General features: G+C 46.8%; 1 protein-coding gene across 2 annotated transcripts in view; it reads left to right on the plus strand.

Moving 5' to 3' along the window:
• The window catches only part of DIXDC1 (DIX domain containing 1), a 57,091-nt gene that overhangs the window by 23,996 nt on the left and 14,007 nt on the right, over nt 1–19,088 (plus strand). The window contains exons 5-7 of one of the 2 annotated variants that reach the window (XM_077839821.1): nt 1,396–1,503; nt 13,626–13,738; nt 16,610–16,758. In XM_077839821.1, coding sequence (XP_077695947.1) covers nt 1,396–1,503; nt 13,626–13,738; nt 16,610–16,758 — 370 coding nt within the window. Of the gene's footprint in view, nt 1–1,395; nt 1,504–10,576; nt 10,600–13,625; nt 13,739–16,609; nt 16,759–19,088 lie in introns of those variants that run through there. The other variant, XM_077839822.1, reaches the window with a different exon arrangement.

Genomic DNA, 19,088 nt, shown 5'->3' on the forward strand with positions numbered 1-19,088 from the left:
TTTGCTGTAATCTTATTGGAGCTCACAAACAGTCTACGGTAGGACTGCATTAGCACCTGGATGGGATACCTCTATGGCTATGTCTTCACTGACAAAAAGGTGTGTTTTTACCATGGGATAACTAACGTGCGTGTAAAAACAGTGGAGGTAAGGCACTGTAGTTTTACCATAAGGGAAGCCACGTGAGGCCAGCCACGGACAGGTGGTACAGTGCTGACCTCGCCTAGCCACCTTGCAGTAAACACGACAGTGCCTTGCCTTCACCTAGGATTGTACAGCACGATAACTAGCACACATTTATTATCTCGCTTTGAAAGAAAAGAAAACAAAACACCTCTGACAAAGGGCATGGCTACACTGGAAACTTCAAAGCACTGTCATGGGAGCACTCCCTCGGCAGCGCTTTGAAGTGCGAATGCGGTCATGCGTGAGCGCTGGGAGAGAGCTCTCCCAGTGCTCCTGGTAATCCGCCTCCACGAGGGGATTAGCTCCGAGCACTTGGAGTGCAGATCCCAGCGCTGGGAGCCTGTTTACACTAGCGCTTTAAAGCGCTCTGACTTGCTGCGCTCAGGGGGGTGATTTTTCACACCCCTGAGCCAGCAAGTTAGAGCGCTATAAAATGTAAGTGTAGCCAAGCCCAAAGCCTAAGAGCTCTGCTACATCCTTCCCTTTGCATCAGTACTGAGCATAATGCCGCTGCATGGCAAAAGGAGGTGCTGTGGCTTCTGGAGGTGCTGTCTTTCAAGTGAGACATAAAACTAAGGCACTGACCGTTTGTGGAATTTAGAGATTCTGGGCGCACTTTTTGTAAAAGTCAGGGTGCTAACCCTGTTGTCCAATTCCATTATGCCTCCTTACATTCCTGTTGCCGTCTCACATTATGCCAAGCAGTGGAAATTGTTGTAATGTTGCTGAGTGCTGTTTATCAGCTGCTGTGTCCTACAGTGCTATAGGGTTTGGCGTTTTATTATTCTTCTGAAGGACTTGGGCAAGTGTTCCTCTTTAGGATGGCCAGCCCTTGTAGTACTAGCAGAAGCTAGCCTTTTCCCCACTCCCTTCTTCCCTTCTCTCTCCAAAGCTCTGCTGCTACTCATAGGAGTTTGGAAGCATTTAACAGTTAACACTGTTCCCCTCCCCTGCCATATCACAGGTAGATGGGAAAGGGTTTCCTGTCTCACACTTTCTAGAGCAGAAATTAGATTTTCTTATTCATAAGAGGCCCGTAGGACTGCTGCCTTCTCCTCCTTCCCTTTATTTCATCAGCCCCCATTCTGCCCTTCCTGTCCCCCAAGAATGTATATCATTAGGTTCAGATAATAAATTTAAAAAAAAATCACAAGGATTTCTGCCCCTGCTCTGTGAAGCTGTTATTCATTATGTCATTTTTATCTTCAGAAACAGCAGCATAGACGAAGAGATTGAGAATCCTTACTGGAGTGTCCGAGAACTGGTGCAGCAGTATGAGGGACAGCAGAGCGTGCCCTCAGAGTCTTGCTCCTCCAGGTAACAGACATGCCCACTGCAGAGATGTGTCCCCTCACAGCCTGGCAGAGTCTGTCTCCTGCCCACCCCACATCTGGCCTCCTTGCAGCACAGCCCCCTGCCTACCCTATAGATGTGCTCCCCTCACAGCCCAGTCTCTGACTAGTTTTAGGAATAAGAAAAATTTCATACACTGAGATTTCCCAGTTGAGCTGGAACATGAAACACCAGCTATCAGTGAGTGACATTTCATTGACTCCCTTGATCTTGCAGACTCTCCCACAGGTAAGATTTGTCTCATCCACGAGACAGTATGGCGAGGTGGTGTGAGCACAAGGCTAGGAGGTGGGAACTCCTGAACTGTAATTCTGGCTCAGTGAGAACAGAGGGAATAGGAGTAGGAAACATCAAACCAGACGGTTTGCTGGGTGATTGAGAGAAGCTGAGAGGATGAATCACAATGGTTCCTTCGGGGCTTGGAATCTATGACTCTGTGAATGAGACTGAGGTTATCGCTACAATACAGTTTACATTGGAGTTATGATGCTTAGGGGTTTGAATAAGTCACCCCCCAAGTGACGTAAATGATGTCAACCTCCGCGCCGGCATAGATCGCGCGGGAGAGCTTCTCTGCCGACATAGCTACCACTTCTCGCGGCGGATGGAGTAATTCAGTGGATGGGAGAGCTCGCTCCCCTCGGCATAGCGTTGCTGCAGCAGAGCAGCTGCGCGGCTGTAAGCTCTGTAGGGAAGCCACTGCTTGAGAGTAGTGGAGGAGCAGAATGATCCCAAGGCTGAAGAGACGGGAACTCTGCTCCAGCAAATCACCGAGGAGCCATCCAGGCCTGTGAGGGAAGAAGGGGACACAGCAACCAGTGCAAGAGGAACGGATATTCTACAAGCTGATACCATCTATTGCTGGGGGAATTCTGCACCACTGCGTGTGCACAGAATTCGTGTCCCCCACAGGTTTCTTTGCTTCCCTGCAGAAAAGTGACTTTCTGACAGGGAAGCAAAGGGAAGCTGCAAGAGCAGTCATGCACCCCTCCCTAGCAGCGCAGGTACATCGTTTCAGGCACCTGGAGCAGTCAGCGGAGAGGTAAATCACCACAGGGCTGGGGATATCCCAGCCGGTGGCTCCTACCTTCTGCCAGGATCAGCTGCTAGTCCTGGCTGAGCTGAAGGCGGGAAAGGATGGGGTTTCCTCTTCCCCTGGAAGGAGTGGCTGGGGCTGTGTCAGACCCCCAGAAACCTCCCCCAGCTGCAGGAAGCTCAGCATCCTCCCCTGTTTCCTGCCCCTATCACTCCTCAGCCGCGGCAGGAGGGGTCACTGTACGAGGAGCTGCTCCCCTATCCGCCCAGTTCCCATGCATCCAGACCTCCCATATCCAGACTCCCCCGCCAAACCTCACCCCGTACACCCAGAACCCCCCTCCATACCTGAACCCCATCCCACTGAACCTCAACCCCTGCATCCGGAGCCCCCCTGCAACCAAACCCCCTGCCTCCAGACCCCCACCTCTGCACCCAAACAACCCCCCACTAAGCTCCCTGCACTAAACCCCCCACCCTGATGAGTCCCACCCTCCTGTGTCCCCCTGAGCTCCCACATCCAAACCCCCACCCCACTGACCCCCAACTAAGTTCACCCAGACCCCCCTGAAGCCCCACTCCCCCAGCACTCAGACCCCCTGGCTGAGCCCCAACCACCTTCACCTGGAAGCCTCTAGATCCTGCCTGGTTGAGCCTACCTACCCCACACCAGGCCCATCTGACATAGAGGGGCAGGGCCGCAGGGTATTTCTGGGGCAGGCCCAGCCCTTGTGCTGTGTCAGGGTTGAGTGCAGCCTCACCATTGAGTCCATGTCCCAGGCGAGGGGAGGGGCCGCAGGGTGATGTCCCACCTTCATGCAGCCAGTGGCCTGTGCTCCCACTGCCATGCTGGAGCCTCCGCATTTATTTATTGACAAATAAAACTTGCAGAATTTTGCACAATTTTAAAATATTATGTGCAGAATTTTTTATTTTTGCCGCAGAATTTCCTCAGGAGTAATTTGTGTAAGAGACATGAAGGAGAAATGAGCTGTTTCCAAACCAAGCAAGCCTGATGCCCTGCACCCAGACCTCAGGGCAGGGGAAGTGGGGATTTCAGCAGCAGGCTCAGTTTCAGGAATGTGTTATTTTGTGATTCAGACCCAGAGTCTCTGAAGTGGATGCCGCAGCTGTTCCCACTGCTGTTGTGCCCTCATCCATCACCTTTAACTGCTTTTAGCTTTATAGTTATTTCATTATCCAGCCATCCCCCAACTCCCATGGACCTTCATGTTCAATCAAGTTCAGTGTTTAACTGATTTCTGAAAAATCCCCTGTATCCTGCTGTAGAACATTAAAGTCAGCGTTTACCCCCATCTACACAGCAGGAGTTTTTGCCATTGAAAGTGGGACTTGGATCTTGAGAAATACACCCTTCCTGCTATACCTGCAGCTTTGGCTGGGGACTCGCTAGATCTTACGAGCTAAGCAAAGTTGAGCTGAGGCAACACTTGACTGAGAGGTCTCTAAGGAAAGGGGTTTTGCAGGAAGTGGTATTGGTTAGAACTACAACATGTTTTACCTGGGGCTGAACACACATGAAGGTTGAAGTGTGTGCCACTCACAGAAGTGAGCCTCAGCAGCAAGTGCTGGGAGAACACATCCCTTTGGTTCCTCACATGCTCCACTGACTCCCAGTTGCTCCAGAGCAGATGTCAAAGCCCTAGTCCTAGTCTATGGAGCCCTTAATAGAATGGGACCTGGCTGTGTCAGAGACCCACTCATCCGTAGGCCAGGACCTTCTATGGCAGCTACACTGCACAGAGACAAGGTAGCCAATGAGGAGCTGGGGGCAGAACCTTGCCACTGGTAGGAGAGATCTGACCAAGGCTGGCTCTGTTTAAGTCAGAGTGTAGGGACATACATTTTGGACAGAGCCTTTCCCCACTAACAAGGCTTGAAAGTAAAGAAATATCTCTTTGAACATATAAATTCCCTCTTCTCCCCCTAAACTTGAGTCTCTGAATGGGGTGGAGGAGGGGACTGCAAGGAACTTGTTTAGCTCCCAGCTTCACAGCTGTCTGGCCCCAGTGCAAGTCAGGGATGCATGCGGGCAGCCCTGACTTTCACCACTGATGTAAGGTGAGTCAGTGACCTTGTGCCAGTGGAGAATTGGGCATCATGGAGCTCACCTCCATTACATCCCCTTCTTTTCTGTCCTGTCTATGTCCCGCCCTTGAACACATAGAACAAGTTCTATTTCTGGCACTGCTGGAGGATATGCTTTATGTTGGGGTTTGGGGGATGGCTGACACATGAGGTGATGGATTTTCTTCTGCCAAATCTCCACCAGCAGAGAGTATCCCTGGTACAGGGAGATTTCTCCACTGGACTTCTCTGGCCACTTTAAGGCTTCTTTGCACCTCCATAGCACAAAGTGGCCTACCTGCCCCACACAAAGTGGCCTTAGCATGCCTGAAAATCCAGCCCCTTGGTACTCAGGTGAAGAGTGAGAGGAAACACAATGGTTCTGGACCTGTTTGCTTCTTCAGAATTTTGATGGTTAGATGTCCATGTGACATGTGCCGTATAAATATCTAATATAAATCAGTTTGGTATGGGGTGATTTTTCTCTGGTCAATACTGACTCACTTCCCCAGTGCGGTGGTAGAGGATACTGTACTGAGAAATAAAACCATGGTCCTGACCACATGTGCTCGTTAAAGATTTCACAATATTTTTCACAAGAGTTGAAGAGTGTTTACCTCGTCTATGCGGTAAATACATTCTCTCTGCAGTTTGAATTGGCAACAGTCTTTTTCACATCATGTGCTATTGTGTAGCATTGTTGTGCACTGCTAAATAGCTGTGGAATGCCCCACAGTGGCTGCATGTCCATGAGGAGTGAAGTAATACCTGTATGTGTACTTTGCAAAGTGCTTTGGTTTTTTTCACAGTTCACCAAGTGTAAGATGATATTTATTATTATTGCTGACAGAAAGTGATGTCACTGAGTAGCTTGTATATTATATAAAACCAGCAAATATTTTCCTGAACAATCTCTATGATCATAAGAGGGAATTTTACAGAACTGAAGATAAAACCATAAAATTAATTGTGCTGCTTTTGAACTAAAATCATTACTTTGTTAATAAAATGTTTGTTTGGAACTTTTGAAATTATGTTGGAATAGAATAACAGGGGATGCTATGGATCACTACTGAGGTGCATCAGCTGATCTACTTGGGGTCCCGTGGCTGGAATAGCAGGTGCTGCTGTGCATCAGGTTTGGGGTGCGACTGATCTGTTTGGAGGGGCCAGGGCTGGAATGGCAGAGGGTGCTGTGGATCAGGTTTGGGGTGCATTGGCTAATCTTTTTTTGGGGCAGAGCTGGAATGGCAGGGGTTGCTGTGGATCAGGTTTGGGGTGCATTGGCTGATCTTTTTCGGGGGCAGAGCTGGAATGGCAGGGGGTGCTGTGGACCAGGTTTGGGGTGCATTGGCTGATGGGGGGCAGGGCTGGAATGGTAGAGTGTATATCAGTTCAGCATTGAGTGGCATTGGCACAGTCTGTACCTCCGAAAGTAAGACTCTCTTCTCATTGGTTACTGTCTTTAATAATCACTTTTCTCTGGTTGAGTTAAAGATCTCTAAACTGCCCAGCACTCTTTTGGGTTCTGTTTTCTCCGTCTTGCTCCCTCCTTGCTGTGCAGTTGGATCAGTGGCAGAGGGAGCCCAAAGATTTTACGTTACCTGGTGTGTATATTTCCTAGAGTTCTACTAATCATGCACTACTGGGATGCAGACAGAGTTACTGACAGCTCCACAGGAAATGATCAGAGACTGTATCAAGCTGGAGCTAAAATGCTTTTTAATTGAAGCTGGGAATGTGCTCTGATGTGTAATTAGATTTCAGTCATAACGTCTTGAGAATGGAATATTCTTTGTCCATTACTGTGGATTTGTTCCCTGGCTTTGTACATTCAAAGACATTGGACAGAGACTGTGCTATGTGCATCAGCATTGAGAAACAAGAGACAGGCTGAGAGGGAGTTAGGGGGCAGGGTTCTGTCAGTGTTGTCAAAGGATAAAACCACATAGCTTTTGAGGGCTGCAAAGGAGAGCAAACATGGAAATACTATTGAGTTTTGCATGCAAGGGCCCCCTGGGGAACGGATCCAGGCTGAGGGCTGTTTTGTGTATCCTCCAGCAGTGCCAGAAATAGAACTTGTTCTATGTGTTCAAGAGGGGGGGGAGCAGATTATGGCTATTGTAGAAAAGGGCATCTGATACCGCTAGCCAAAGGCACAGCGATTGCAGACACAGAGGTTGGCTGTTTAATTGCAACAGTAACTGCCAAGTGAGGAAGGATTTATTCCTATCAAGCCTCATCAGAAGTCGGGAGGATGTTGTTCCTGTGATAAGACACCAGGCAGAGGCTAGTGCCTTAGGAGAGAAAAATTGACAGTAGCCAAACTTTGTGTGTTTCATTTAGAATTGCAGATCTATGAGAAAAGGGTGTTAGATAATAGGCATGGTGCAGACTTAGCTATGTGTGAACATTCAGTAGGAAGTTTCATGTTGGCCTGGTATTGTTGCTGGTTTATGAATCACCTCAAGAGATATTAGTATTCTGTTACTGGAGCTCGGGGCCCTACTGTCATGAGTCTTGACTCTTATGACCCATTTCTGCCTTTTCTGATTCTCTCAGGTCCTGCATCCCACCTGAGGCAGGGGGCAGGTCCCCTGTTCTGCTCCTTCACCCAGTAAGCTACCACCAGGAGGGATTGTGTGTATCCATGAAGGATTTTGCATTGCTTAATTTACATGAGGGTTTCCAGGAGCCATCACATATGCCCTAGAACCCAGTGGGGCTGTTTGATTAAAAAAAAAAGAGAGAGAGATGGAACAGAGAACCTGTTAAACTCATTAGCAATTAATCCCCACATTGAGGAGCCCACAACGAGGAGCAAGGGATGTACTTGTTACCCCTACCTCTTGGCCATCCTCCCATATACATCTTCCCCCTTGGCCCCTCCTCCCAATTCACCCTCCTGCTCCTTACGGTCACTTAAGATGATACCCTTCCTCACAACTCTGTGAATAGTCTTGTTAACTTCAGTAGGACTTCACATGGAGTAAGGTGCTACTCAGTGTGAATCTGCCATGTGGCCTATAGTCAGGATTCTATTTTGTTGAGAATAAGCTCTGCCTGCATTCATTCCCGAGCAAATTTGAGTATAGGCAGCATTGTCTAGAACATGGAGACTGGTTGTCAGGATTCCTGGGTTCTCTTTTGGGTCTGGAAGAGTATGTGGTCAACTAGTTAAATCTGGGGACTGAGCCTCATGAGATCAGAATTCTTTTTCTGCCTGTGACACTGACTCACTGTGTGACCTTGGGCAACTCATTTCGCCTCTTCATGTCCATTTCCCCATCTCTAAACAAGAGAATGATTCTGACTTGCCTCACAAGGGGTGTGTGGCTGAACTCATCCATGTTTGTAAAGCACTTTGAGATCCTCAAGGGGAAGGTGTTAGAGACAGGCAGAACATTATTGTTGTTATCAGTCTGTCTTCCTTGTACTCATTCTGACACTGAATGTCACCCCATCTCATCTTATTGCTCTGTGACATGCTGCATATTTATACCCTGGGGCTCTTCATTGTCAGTCTCTTTAGTTTTAAAATAAATTATTTTGAAAAATGTGAGCAATCTCAGAAGAAGCAAGGAGAAGCCTGCATCCCTGACTGCAGGTGACATCTCCTGGGATGTGGTGGCACCAGTCTCCTGGATGGAAACTCCAGAGGAAAATAAGATGCTCGCTTTCTCTTCCCTATTTGGAGAAGGGACTAAGCCAGTTGGAGCATGGGATCCCCAGAGTTGCCTGGCAAGAGCAAACCACATTTTTTATTAGCGAACTGACTATATTTTTGTAATCACAACATTACCCCCTCCCATCCCATTGCACAATTCCAGTGCAGTGTCCCAGCCTAATACCGGCACATTTCTGGATTTCATAGAATCATAAACTTTAAGGTCAGAAGGGACCATTATGATCATCTAGTCTGACCTCCTGCACAATGCAGGCCACAGAATGTCACCCACCAACTCCTGTAACAACCCCCTAACTTATGTCTGAGCTATTGAAGTCCTCAAATTGTGGTTTAAAGACTTCAAGGTGCAGAGAATCCTCCAGCAAGTGACCCATGCCCCACGCTGCAGAGGAAGGCGAAAACCGCCCAGGGCCTCTGCCAATCTGCCCTGGGGAAAAATTCCTTCCCAACCCCAAATATGGCAATCAGCTAAACCCTGAGCATGTGGGCAAGACTCACCAGACAGACACCCAGGAAAGAATTCTCTGTAGTAACTCAGATCCCACCCCATCTAACATCCTATCACAGGCCATTGGGCTATCTACCGCTAGTAGTCGAAGATCAATTAATTGCCAAAATTAGGCTATCCCATCATATCATCTACTCCATAAACTTATCAAGCTTTGTCTTGAAGCCAGATATGTAATTTGCCCCCACTGCTTCCCTTGGGAAGGCTATTCCAGAACTTCACTCCTCTGATGGTTAGAAACCTTCGTCTAATTTCAAGTCTAAACTTCCTGGTGGCCAGTTTATATCCATTTGTTCTTGTGTCCACATTGGTACTGAGCTTAAATAATTCCTCCCCCTCTCCGGTATTTATCCCTCTGATATATTTATAGAGAGCAATCCTATCTCCCCTCAACCTTCTTTTAGTTAGGCTAAACAAGCCAAGCTCCTTGAGTCTCCTTTCATAAGACAAGTTTTCCATTCCTTGGATCATCCTAGTAGCCCTTCTCTGTACCTGTTCCAGTTTGAATTCATCCTTCTTAAACATGGGAGACCAGAACTGCACACAATATTCCAGATGAGGTCTCACCGGTGCCTTGTATAACAGTCCTAACACCTCCTTATCTCTACTGGAAATACCTTGCCTGATGCATCCCAAGACCGCATTAGCTTTTTTGATGGCCATATCACATTGGCGGCTCATAGTCATCCCCTGATCGACCAGTACTCCGAGGTCCTTCTCCTCCTCTGTTACTTCCAAGTAATGCATTCCCAGTTTATAACAGAAATTCTTGTTATTAATCCCTAAATGCATGACCTTGCGCTTTTCACTATTAAATTTCATCTTATTACTGTTACTCCAGTTTACAAGGTCATCCAGATCTTCCTGTATGATATCCTGGTCCTTCTCTGTATTGGCAATACCTCCCAGCTTTGTGTCATCCACAAACTTTATTAGCACATTTATTTGCTATGGGGCACACACATGTTCTTGATATCAGAATTTCCAGGAAGGAATGTTCTGATAAGAAGAGACAACAGAAATTATTCATGGGAAACTTGCCAAAATGCTTCCCTTCCCTTTCCCACCCCTCTCCTTCCCTCCCCCCAACCTTCCCTCCCCCACCCTCAGCTAGACATCTTCTCAGAGAATAGACTCTGCGTTGCACAGTGTGACAGCCAGAGGGAGAGGGAGCTGGAGATAGCGAGGAAGGAAGCTACTCATAGGACTGGGAAACGCTGCACACTGCTTAGAGGCTGGTGGAGCAAAGAACCTACTCTTAACAGAGCACTTTTCCCTCACTGAATCCTGGGTCTCTGTAGCAGGAGCTGTATAGCTGAAGTAGGCACAATGGGATGAGAAACGCAACTTGCAATCCAGACCGAGATTCTCGTGATGAAAACAACCAGGGCATATGGTGGACCAAAATGCAGCAGCAGAATCAAAACCTGGACTGCAGAACACTCTGACTCTGTAATCAAATCTGTGTCTGTGTGGGCTGCCGATTTATCACTAAACATCTCCTTGCAAAGACCCTGAACCTTTTTGCTGTGAGTCTCTCGGCTCACGCGAGGGAGTCCGACCGGCAAATATTTCTTCGTTAGTTTGACAGGAATTGGCATCCCCGGCACCGAATTCCAAGCCTGTGAATGGACAAGGCATGTCTGCAGCCAGGACCTGCGGATTCCTGAGGCTCCACGGGAAACCGACTCTGTGAGGCGAAAGGTTAAAGTGGGATCATGGGAGGGAAGCAGGTCAAATGGTGAGCGATTGTTGTCATTGTCATTTGGAACAGCAGGGTCGGGGTGTTTATTAAAATCTCCAGGGAATTCAGGCTTGTTACTGAAACTGTTTCCCTAAGCCCTGATTGCGTGCAAGACCCCAAAGCATTGACAATCCAGGAATTCAACTAGGCAAGGATTTTAGCTAAGAAACCAAGCAATGCTAGAAGGAATAATGCAGAGTGTTTTCCTGTGACATAAATCCTGCCTCAATTGATTTAATTTCCCAGCACTCATTTCTGCGTGCTTCAGTGATGAATAGTTATGTATCCTTTTAAATAAGAAATCAAATTTGAATGCGTCTTTGGATATCTCTCACTCGAATAATTTTGGGAATTGATATGAAAAACCATGGGAATTTGGCCAGCTTTAACCAGTTGGCAGAATGATAAATAGGGGTGACCTTTGGCCTGTGCTGCTGCTTCAGGAGCAATCTCCGTGCATGTAAATGTGTTCCTGCTCAAATGGCCATGTTTCTCTCATGTGCAGGGAAACTGCCTGGAGATGGAGCTGTGTCTGTAAGAAAACCTAAAGGATTCTATTAAAATCCTGTTGTAGATGTGGTGTGAAATATCTGATCCTGTCTCAGTTGCGTTAACCCCCAAATCTATCACAAAACATTCACTTTGGGCAGGGGATCTAGTTCTGAAAAGAGCAGATTGGGGAGAAATGTTACTTTCCTGTGCTGTGTCCTGCTCACTGCCACATGGCCTACACGTCCCATATCCTGCACCTCCCTAGAGCACCCTCTGCCACATGTGCCTTTTCCCTTCTGGTCCTCTAGATTGATCTTTCCCCTGTATGCCTAGGTAGCCTTCTTCATGTGCACCAAATGTTGATTTTGTTTTCTTGGCCTGCTTCCTAATGGTGTTACTGCTTGTGGGGGGGACAAACCACAAATACACCTCTCAATGATCATATAGGGCTGATGGCTCCCCAGGGGTCTGAGGTGAACATGCGCAGAGGGAACATTAGTGTCTGCACCTTAAAGGAAGGCAAATCCCATGCAATATTCCTGGGCGGGTAGGTCAGTCAGTCTGTCTGTATGATTTTCTGAGTATCTGCACTGATTTAAAGTTTGATCATTTGTCTTTAATAATTGATTATTTCCTCAGAACACAAACAACCCATTGCTGGGCCCCTGGGCAATGATTTCAGTTTTAAACACCATCTGTTAGGGAGCACTGCATTGGGATTCAAACTTTCTTTAAGGTAAATCTTTGGGCACACCCAACAATCTTTAGCAAATCTGCACACTGTGGGTATGTCTATACTGCAAAATAAAACCTGCACTGCCTAGTCTCAGAGCCTGGGTCAATTGATTCGGGCTTGCAGGGCTCAGGCTGTGGGGCTAAAAATAGCACTGGGCCCTGGACTCTGAAACCTGGTGAGGGTCTTGGAGTCCAGGCTCCAGCCCGAGCGGGAATGTCTACGCTGCAATTTTTAGCCCTGCAGCTGAACCCCGTGAGCCTGAGTCAATTAATCTGGGCTCTGAGGGTACAGCTCCACTGTGATAAAAGACCGTAGCACAGAGCCATGGTTGGCCCAGGTCAGCTGACTCAGGTTCACAGGGCTTGGGCTGCAGAGCTTTAAAATTACAGTGTAGATATTGGTGCTTGGGCTGGAACCCTGGCTCTGGGAACCCAGGTGTGGGGAGGGTCCCAGAGCAAGGGCTCCAGCCCGACCCTGACTGTCTACACTGCAGTTTTATAACCCTGCAGCCCAAATGCCACAAGCTTGAGTCAGCCGACTTGCTCGAGCTGCAGGTCTTTTATTGCAGTGTGGCTATACCCGAGACTGTGGGCTGTGGGTGTTCCTTTGCAGTGTAGACATACACTGTATGAGCAACAGGGTCTGAGCAAACACTGCTGCTACTTTTTGTATCTAGTCCAGAATGGTTACACTCTCTTCTCTTAGTGACTCACACTCATTGGTTCTTTTACTGCAGTGGAAGCTGACTTACTTGAATCATTTAAAACTAGATTAGTCAAAGGCCTGGAAAATAGACTAGGAACAATCTCTTGTGGGTGGCTCCCGGGAGTGGACTAGATGGAAGCTGCTAACAGGTCATTTCCTCTCTAATTTCTAAAATTCTCTGATTTTATTAGAGAGATGTGTATGTTCCTGAGCTGGGGGACCTATATCAGAAGTGCTGGGAAGATTGGGAAGGCAAGCTGTAGAAGTGCATTTTATTTCTCTAAATCTATTCTGTTACTTTCATCGTGTTTTCTTTTTATTCTCTCTGGCTTTTGTGTCTGTCTTGAGGAGAATGAAACATTAACTCCTCCTTGCACTTGCAAGGATTAGTTCCTGGAGACTTTGGGGGCACATTAAATGGATCACTGAGCTTTGGATGCCTTTGCTGTTGTCCCGGTGATGGATTTGGGAAGAATGTCTGAAAGAGCTTGAGAGTCTGCACCTCACAACCAGCTGAGATTGTTGTAGAAATACATAGCTGCTTTCAAGAAGCTTTCTTATTTAAAGCAAGATCATGTGTTGGTGTCTCTGTGTTCTCGAGGGCTCCTTAGCATGCGAGTTCTAGGTTAGTTCCCCATATAGTAATTGTCCCTTTAAATAGGTGAGAAACCAAGAGAGCTGGGATACTGTGAATGACTTTTGGTAGCAGTTTGCAACTGTAGGCTAAGCCTTGCAATACATTATGTTGTAAGCAGAACTGCAGACTGAAGGATAGTCTAGAATTAGCTCCTTGACTTTGGGATCTGTGTTAATCCTGCGGTGGTTGTCTCTCCTATTTACATCTTTTTAAGCTACAGGAAAAGTGAAAAGACTAATTACTGCTGCAGCACTTCAGTCAGCTACTGGCCTGAAAAGTTACAGGCACTGTCTGGCCTGCTAATGAATTCATTGGCATGTGGGCAGCGCTCAGTGTAACCAGACTTCTTGCATATTCGCTTTTTATTTTAGACAGAGATGAAGCTGCTCTTTTCCCCCTGCTGTGTTTGCAGCTCACACTGGAAATAATTGTATCTCCTCTTCTCCTCTGCAGTCTCACATCACCCAGTCCCATACACAGCACAAAGAGCGAGTCCATTGCAACCCAGTCGGAGGAGAAAGCAGGCTTTGTGATCATCCGAGCTGAAGAAACAGAAACCAAAACAGGTAGAGCACAGATGATGTATTTCATCTTTCCCACTACGAGGATTTCCCATGTGAGAGCTATGGCAGAGACTTGCTGGATGGATTCCCAGAGACCATATGAGTGTAGAATTTTGTGAGCTGGTACATCAGTTCGTACAAAATTAAATCCCCAAACTCACTGTTTAGTAGTGCTAAGGTTGTGCCATTGTTTGGCAAAGTCCAGGAGACTCACTAGCATGCTTTGAAAATGAAAAGCCTTGGAGAATGGATGGAGTTCAGTGTCATTTATTAGTTACAGAATAGGGTGGAAGCTTTGTCCTTACTTCAAGCTGTTGTGAAGGAAAGTCCCGTCCCACAGAAAGATTTAATCTGTTTGAACTTTGAGGCTGGAGCTGAGCCTGTGTAGTGGGGTTCTGGATTTATGCTACAGGTGCACAAAACCACCTGACTCACTTGCAGTGGCACTTTGCAGGACTGGGGATTATTGCCTGGTTTTACTGGCACATCATTGACTTTTTACTAGGACCCCACCCCCACCCCTCCCACCGGTGACCCTGATTTTTGTTTCATTTCAAGTGAGCAAAAGGAATTAGCCAAAATGTCCTGCTGCTGGGTTAGTTCCTGTTTAAAATCTATTAACAGTCCACAGAGTGCAAAGGAAAGGGTTTTGATGAAGTTTCTGACATCATTTTCCTCTCAGGAACATAGTGTAGAAACAGTGCTTTCAGATCAGCTTCCATCCCCTGGCTGAGTGACAGGGAATCGCTCTAGGAATTGCTTTGTCACCCCAGCCAATGAAGCCCCCTCTTTACTATTCTTTAGTCTACAATATTTGATTGTAAAATATTTTTGAGGTTGAAATATTTGGTGGGCTGTAATATTTCACTAGTGTTTTCAACATCAGCGTGCCCATCTACCTTTTGCACAGGGGAATATCTTTGTCACTTGGCTAGAGACTGTAGCTGCCTGCAAGGATCAGTCACACCTCTGGTTAATTGTGTGATGTGCCCCGCTAGGATGTTTATCCCCAAGTTTAGCATCACACCTTGGGTACAATGTCTAAATCCCTGCAGCCTCCAGAGCTGTGACATTAGCCAGCCAGACCATCTTGTCTTATGGAGATTACAAAAGGTTTCAGGGTTTATAAAATATTTTAATGTTCTTCTCTTTAAAAAGATTCCATTGAGCTCTTGATCTAAAATCAAGGCCAGTGATGAGCAGAAGTGATGATACTGAATATGAATGCAAAAAGTAAGAAAAGCAAGGACAGGCATTTTGGGATCAGGCTTTGATTCAGATGTTTATTAATCTGTAAAACATGGGCTAATAGCTTTCTGAAATTTGCTTTAATTCTTGCTCAGATATTTTTGAGGACATGTAGCAGGAGACTAGTGCCTAGGTACCACAGCAATGAAAGGTATGAATAGATAGATAAGGCAGGAATAATGAACTGACTCGTTACAAATGTCTCTGTAGGAAAAGGTTTCACACAGCAAATTACTGTGGACCCAATTGTGCCAACCTTATGCAGAATAGGAACTGGCTCCCCAAGTTGCCCCATTAATTTCATGGAGTAAATTACTATTCAGCATGAGTAAGTTTGACAGAACCAGGCCTTGAATAAATTGGTAAACAGGGTTCTGCCTGGAAAACCTTGGCTTATTCAGGAATGGGACACAGAAGCTCATAGTGAATGTGTCTTGCGTGCATTTCACTCCCCGAGCACAGCAACTGGAGCGAGACATTCATTCAGTTAAAAGCAGCAAAGAGTCCTGTGGCACCTTGTAGACTAACAGACGTATTGGATCATAAGCTTTCGTGGGTGAATACCCACTTCGTCAGATGCATGCATCTGACGAAGTGGGTATTCACCCACGAAAGCTTACGCTCCGAAGTGGGTATTCACCCACGAAAGCTTACGCTCCAATATGTCTGTTAGTCTACAAAGTACCACAGGACTCTTTGGTGCTTTTGCAGATCCAGACTAACACGGCTACCCCTCTGATTCAGTTAAAAGTGGCATGCACTCCCTGCCAGCACCTATAATGCTTCAGTATGTGGAGCAAAACCTGCCAGGGCTTCAAGAATTCTGGCTTTGCCTAACAGGGTTTTCACCCATGGCTTAACAACCAGTTGCGGTGTCTCTTAATAGCAAGAGATACCGAAACAATGGAAAATCTTGATCACAAGTGTTTAGGGCCTGATCTAAAGCTCATTAAAGTCAGTGTAGTCTTTACATTGACTTTAGTGGGGTTTAGATCAGTCCATTAGTGCTTATTGGAGTAGCCAGGGAGGGGGTGCCTCCTGCAACACTGAGAGATCCCCCCTTCCCATTCCCCTTCATCCTTTCCTTTAGCTCCAACAGTGAGCTATGAATACCCTCACCCCCATACACTGCATCCTCCTCTCCAACTTCCCTAGAACTCTCTAACACCAGGAGACCTTGTACATCAGTGCTAATGAAAATCAAGGATTCAAGTCACCTTTCGCTCACAGGTATGCACACACAGGGAAGGTAATGTTTCTTTTGCAGGGTGAATGAAACATAAATCCCCAAGTTCGGGGAAGATGGTTCACCCTAGCTGTTACCTTGACACCAGCTGGAAGAGATTCCAGTTCCTGCCACTGAGAACCAAGTGCAGAGAGCTGGAGACCTCTGTATGTTGTGCCTTGCTTTCCAGAACTCCTCTGTTGTTGTTCATCTGTATTTCATGTAGCTTTTTTGAGGGGGGAAGGGATAGCTCAGTGGTTTGAGCATTGGCCTGCTAAAACCAGGGTTGTGAGTTCAATCCTTGAGGGGGCCATTTAGGGATCGGGGCAAAAATTGGGGATTGGTCCTGCTTTGAGCAGGGGGTTGGACTAGATGATATTCTATGATTTTTTCTCTTGCAGAAGAGACAGACTCTCCATTTCTCCCAGAGTGGCAGGCCAGGAGCCCTGGGACATACCTAGAGACCTCCTGGGAGGATCAGCTGCTGGAACAACAAGACCATTTAGAAAAGGAAATGGAGGAAGCAAAGAAGATGATTTCAGGCCTGCAGGTATTCACTTTGCTTTTCAGCCAGCATTCTCTTATCTTCCCTTCATACTCTTATTTCCCTTTGAGCTCTAGCTAAGAGAGAGACTACTCTTGTGGCCTGGGACTCAGGAAATCTGGGTTCAGTTCCAGGCTCTGCCACAGACTCCTTGGATAACCTTGGGCAAATTACTTAATCCCTCAATGTGGTCATCTGTTGTATAATAATCCTTCCCTACCTCATGGGGGGTTGTAAGGATAATATGCTGATGGGGGTAGGGAAGTACCTTGATAGACAACAGAAAGGACTCATCACAGCAGTTGAAGATGTTGCTCCTTAAGCCTGATGCTAATCGTGCTGGGCTCTTGCACTCTCCACTTCTTGCCCCAGCCCTAGTGTGGATTTTCTTTTTCTTATCTTCACTGGCTTGTGCTTTGTTGCAGTCCATCTTTCCCTCTTTTCAGGACTTTTGAATCAGGTGATAGGAAGCAAAGAATGGCCTTTCCAAGTTTCCCAGGCTATCTCTTCTGTGGGGAAGATGTGACGAGAGGCTGGTATGAGGGGTGGAAGAGGCTGAGACAGTGCATGGAAGTGTGTTTATTGCTGGTGCAAGGATGCAGGCTTTATTCATGTCCAGTGCATGCCCTTATAGGGGCTGACTGTGCATACAGTAATGAAGAGACTTCAGTCTAATGAGCGCCATCGTTGGTTATAGTAATGGTGACTGGGACAGACTGGGAAAGCGCAGAGGATACATTTTGAGCACCCAGAAAGGGATCTCCTTCAGGGGGTGCTGACAAGTCTGGGCTTAGTAACTGATCATCTCCCTTGTCAATGTCTTTTGGTTACAGTCCAGTATTTCATTGGATTAATTAGGTGGGTGCCCTATACCCTGATTACATGGTAACACTTGAATGTGCTGTCACCATGAAAAACATGTATGTTACTGCCCAAAGTAGCAAGATGCAACAGATTTTCCCCATGTGTTGGGACTCCCATTCCTTGCCAAGATGCTTGGCAGCCCACGGTTTTTGTTAGCAGCCAAGGCGAATAAAACAGGCTTTGTGTGATTTGTGATTGGAAGTAATGCAAAGAGACAAGGAATGTAGGAAAATCAGTAGAGATTCATAGAACTGATCAAGAGACATAAAGAATCAGATCTGTCTCCTTTTAGTAAGACTGGTTGGGCTGTAAAATTTGGCACTTTCCCTAATGACCATTTGAATCAATTTTCTCTATCGGACCTTTTTCTAGCTCCCCTGATCTAGTCCTTCCCTGACCAAATGACCCGTGCCTTTGTGTGACTCTGCTCACCGAGCAGACTCCCTGCTCCATATGGCAAAGACCCTGAACTCTCCCAGGAATACCCCTTTCTGTTTGTGCTGGGAACCGCACTTATTTTGAATTGTAAATATTTATGTACAAATAAACAAAGCCCCGCATTGTGTGAGCAGCACACAGGCATGCTCCCAGCTGACAATGGGCAAGGGACACAAAAGATTCCAAAAGAAAATAGATGGTTGGTGCAATCCACTTGCATAATGCACTCTCTGGGAGCAGAGGAAGGCAGCACTGGGTAGACTGGCATTGCCCCCCCCAAACACACCTCGGGAGCAAGGGAAGGCAGCTGGCATTGCTGCCCCCCTCACTCCTCAGAAGCAGGAGGAGGCAGCTGACACAGCTGTCCAAGAAATTGGAGTTGATTAATTGATTTTTCCTCCTTGCTCAATATTTAAAAGCCTCTGGACCACAAGGGTTTGATTGAAATTCTGAGGCCCTGTGCAGTTTTCAGTGTTTCTGTGTGACTCCTGCCTAGATGTCCTGCTGAGCAAACTTTGGGCCTGCTCTCAGATAAGCATTTCCCCAGGAGGATTTGCATTAAATGAATACAAATTGCTGTCTATTTGGCATTCAGCAAGGTTTGCATCTCTCCGGTGAGAAAATCTGACTCGACCCTTCAGCCTTGGCATTTCTGGGTTCAAGATGGAACATCCCTGCAAATGAGATTTTTAATTGGCAGCAATGAGATTGGAGTAGAACTCAAATAGAAAACTATCTGAAAGGAAGGGATGCCACTGTCCTAGCATCCTCTGTGCTAACTCTCATCAGCCTCCCAGTTCTGCCTTGTATTGCTAGTCTATCTACCTCTATGTTACTCTCCAGCATAAACTAATTGGCTCCTGAAACCTAGAAGCAGGAAAGACTAGGCGTAGATCTCCAGCTGGTGTAAATCAGGGTAGTGAGCTATGCTTATTTACATCTGCTGACTATCTGGCCACATTAGGTCCCCCCAACGCACTTCTTATACCCACAAGCCACTGCAGAATTGTTCCCTCTTCTTCAGGGCGCTGTCC

Source organism: Eretmochelys imbricata, chromosome 22 (genome assembly GCF_965152235.1).
Source record: "Eretmochelys imbricata isolate rEreImb1 chromosome 22, rEreImb1.hap1, whole genome shotgun sequence".
Classification (NCBI taxonomy): Eukaryota; Metazoa; Chordata; order Testudines; family Cheloniidae; genus Eretmochelys; species Eretmochelys imbricata.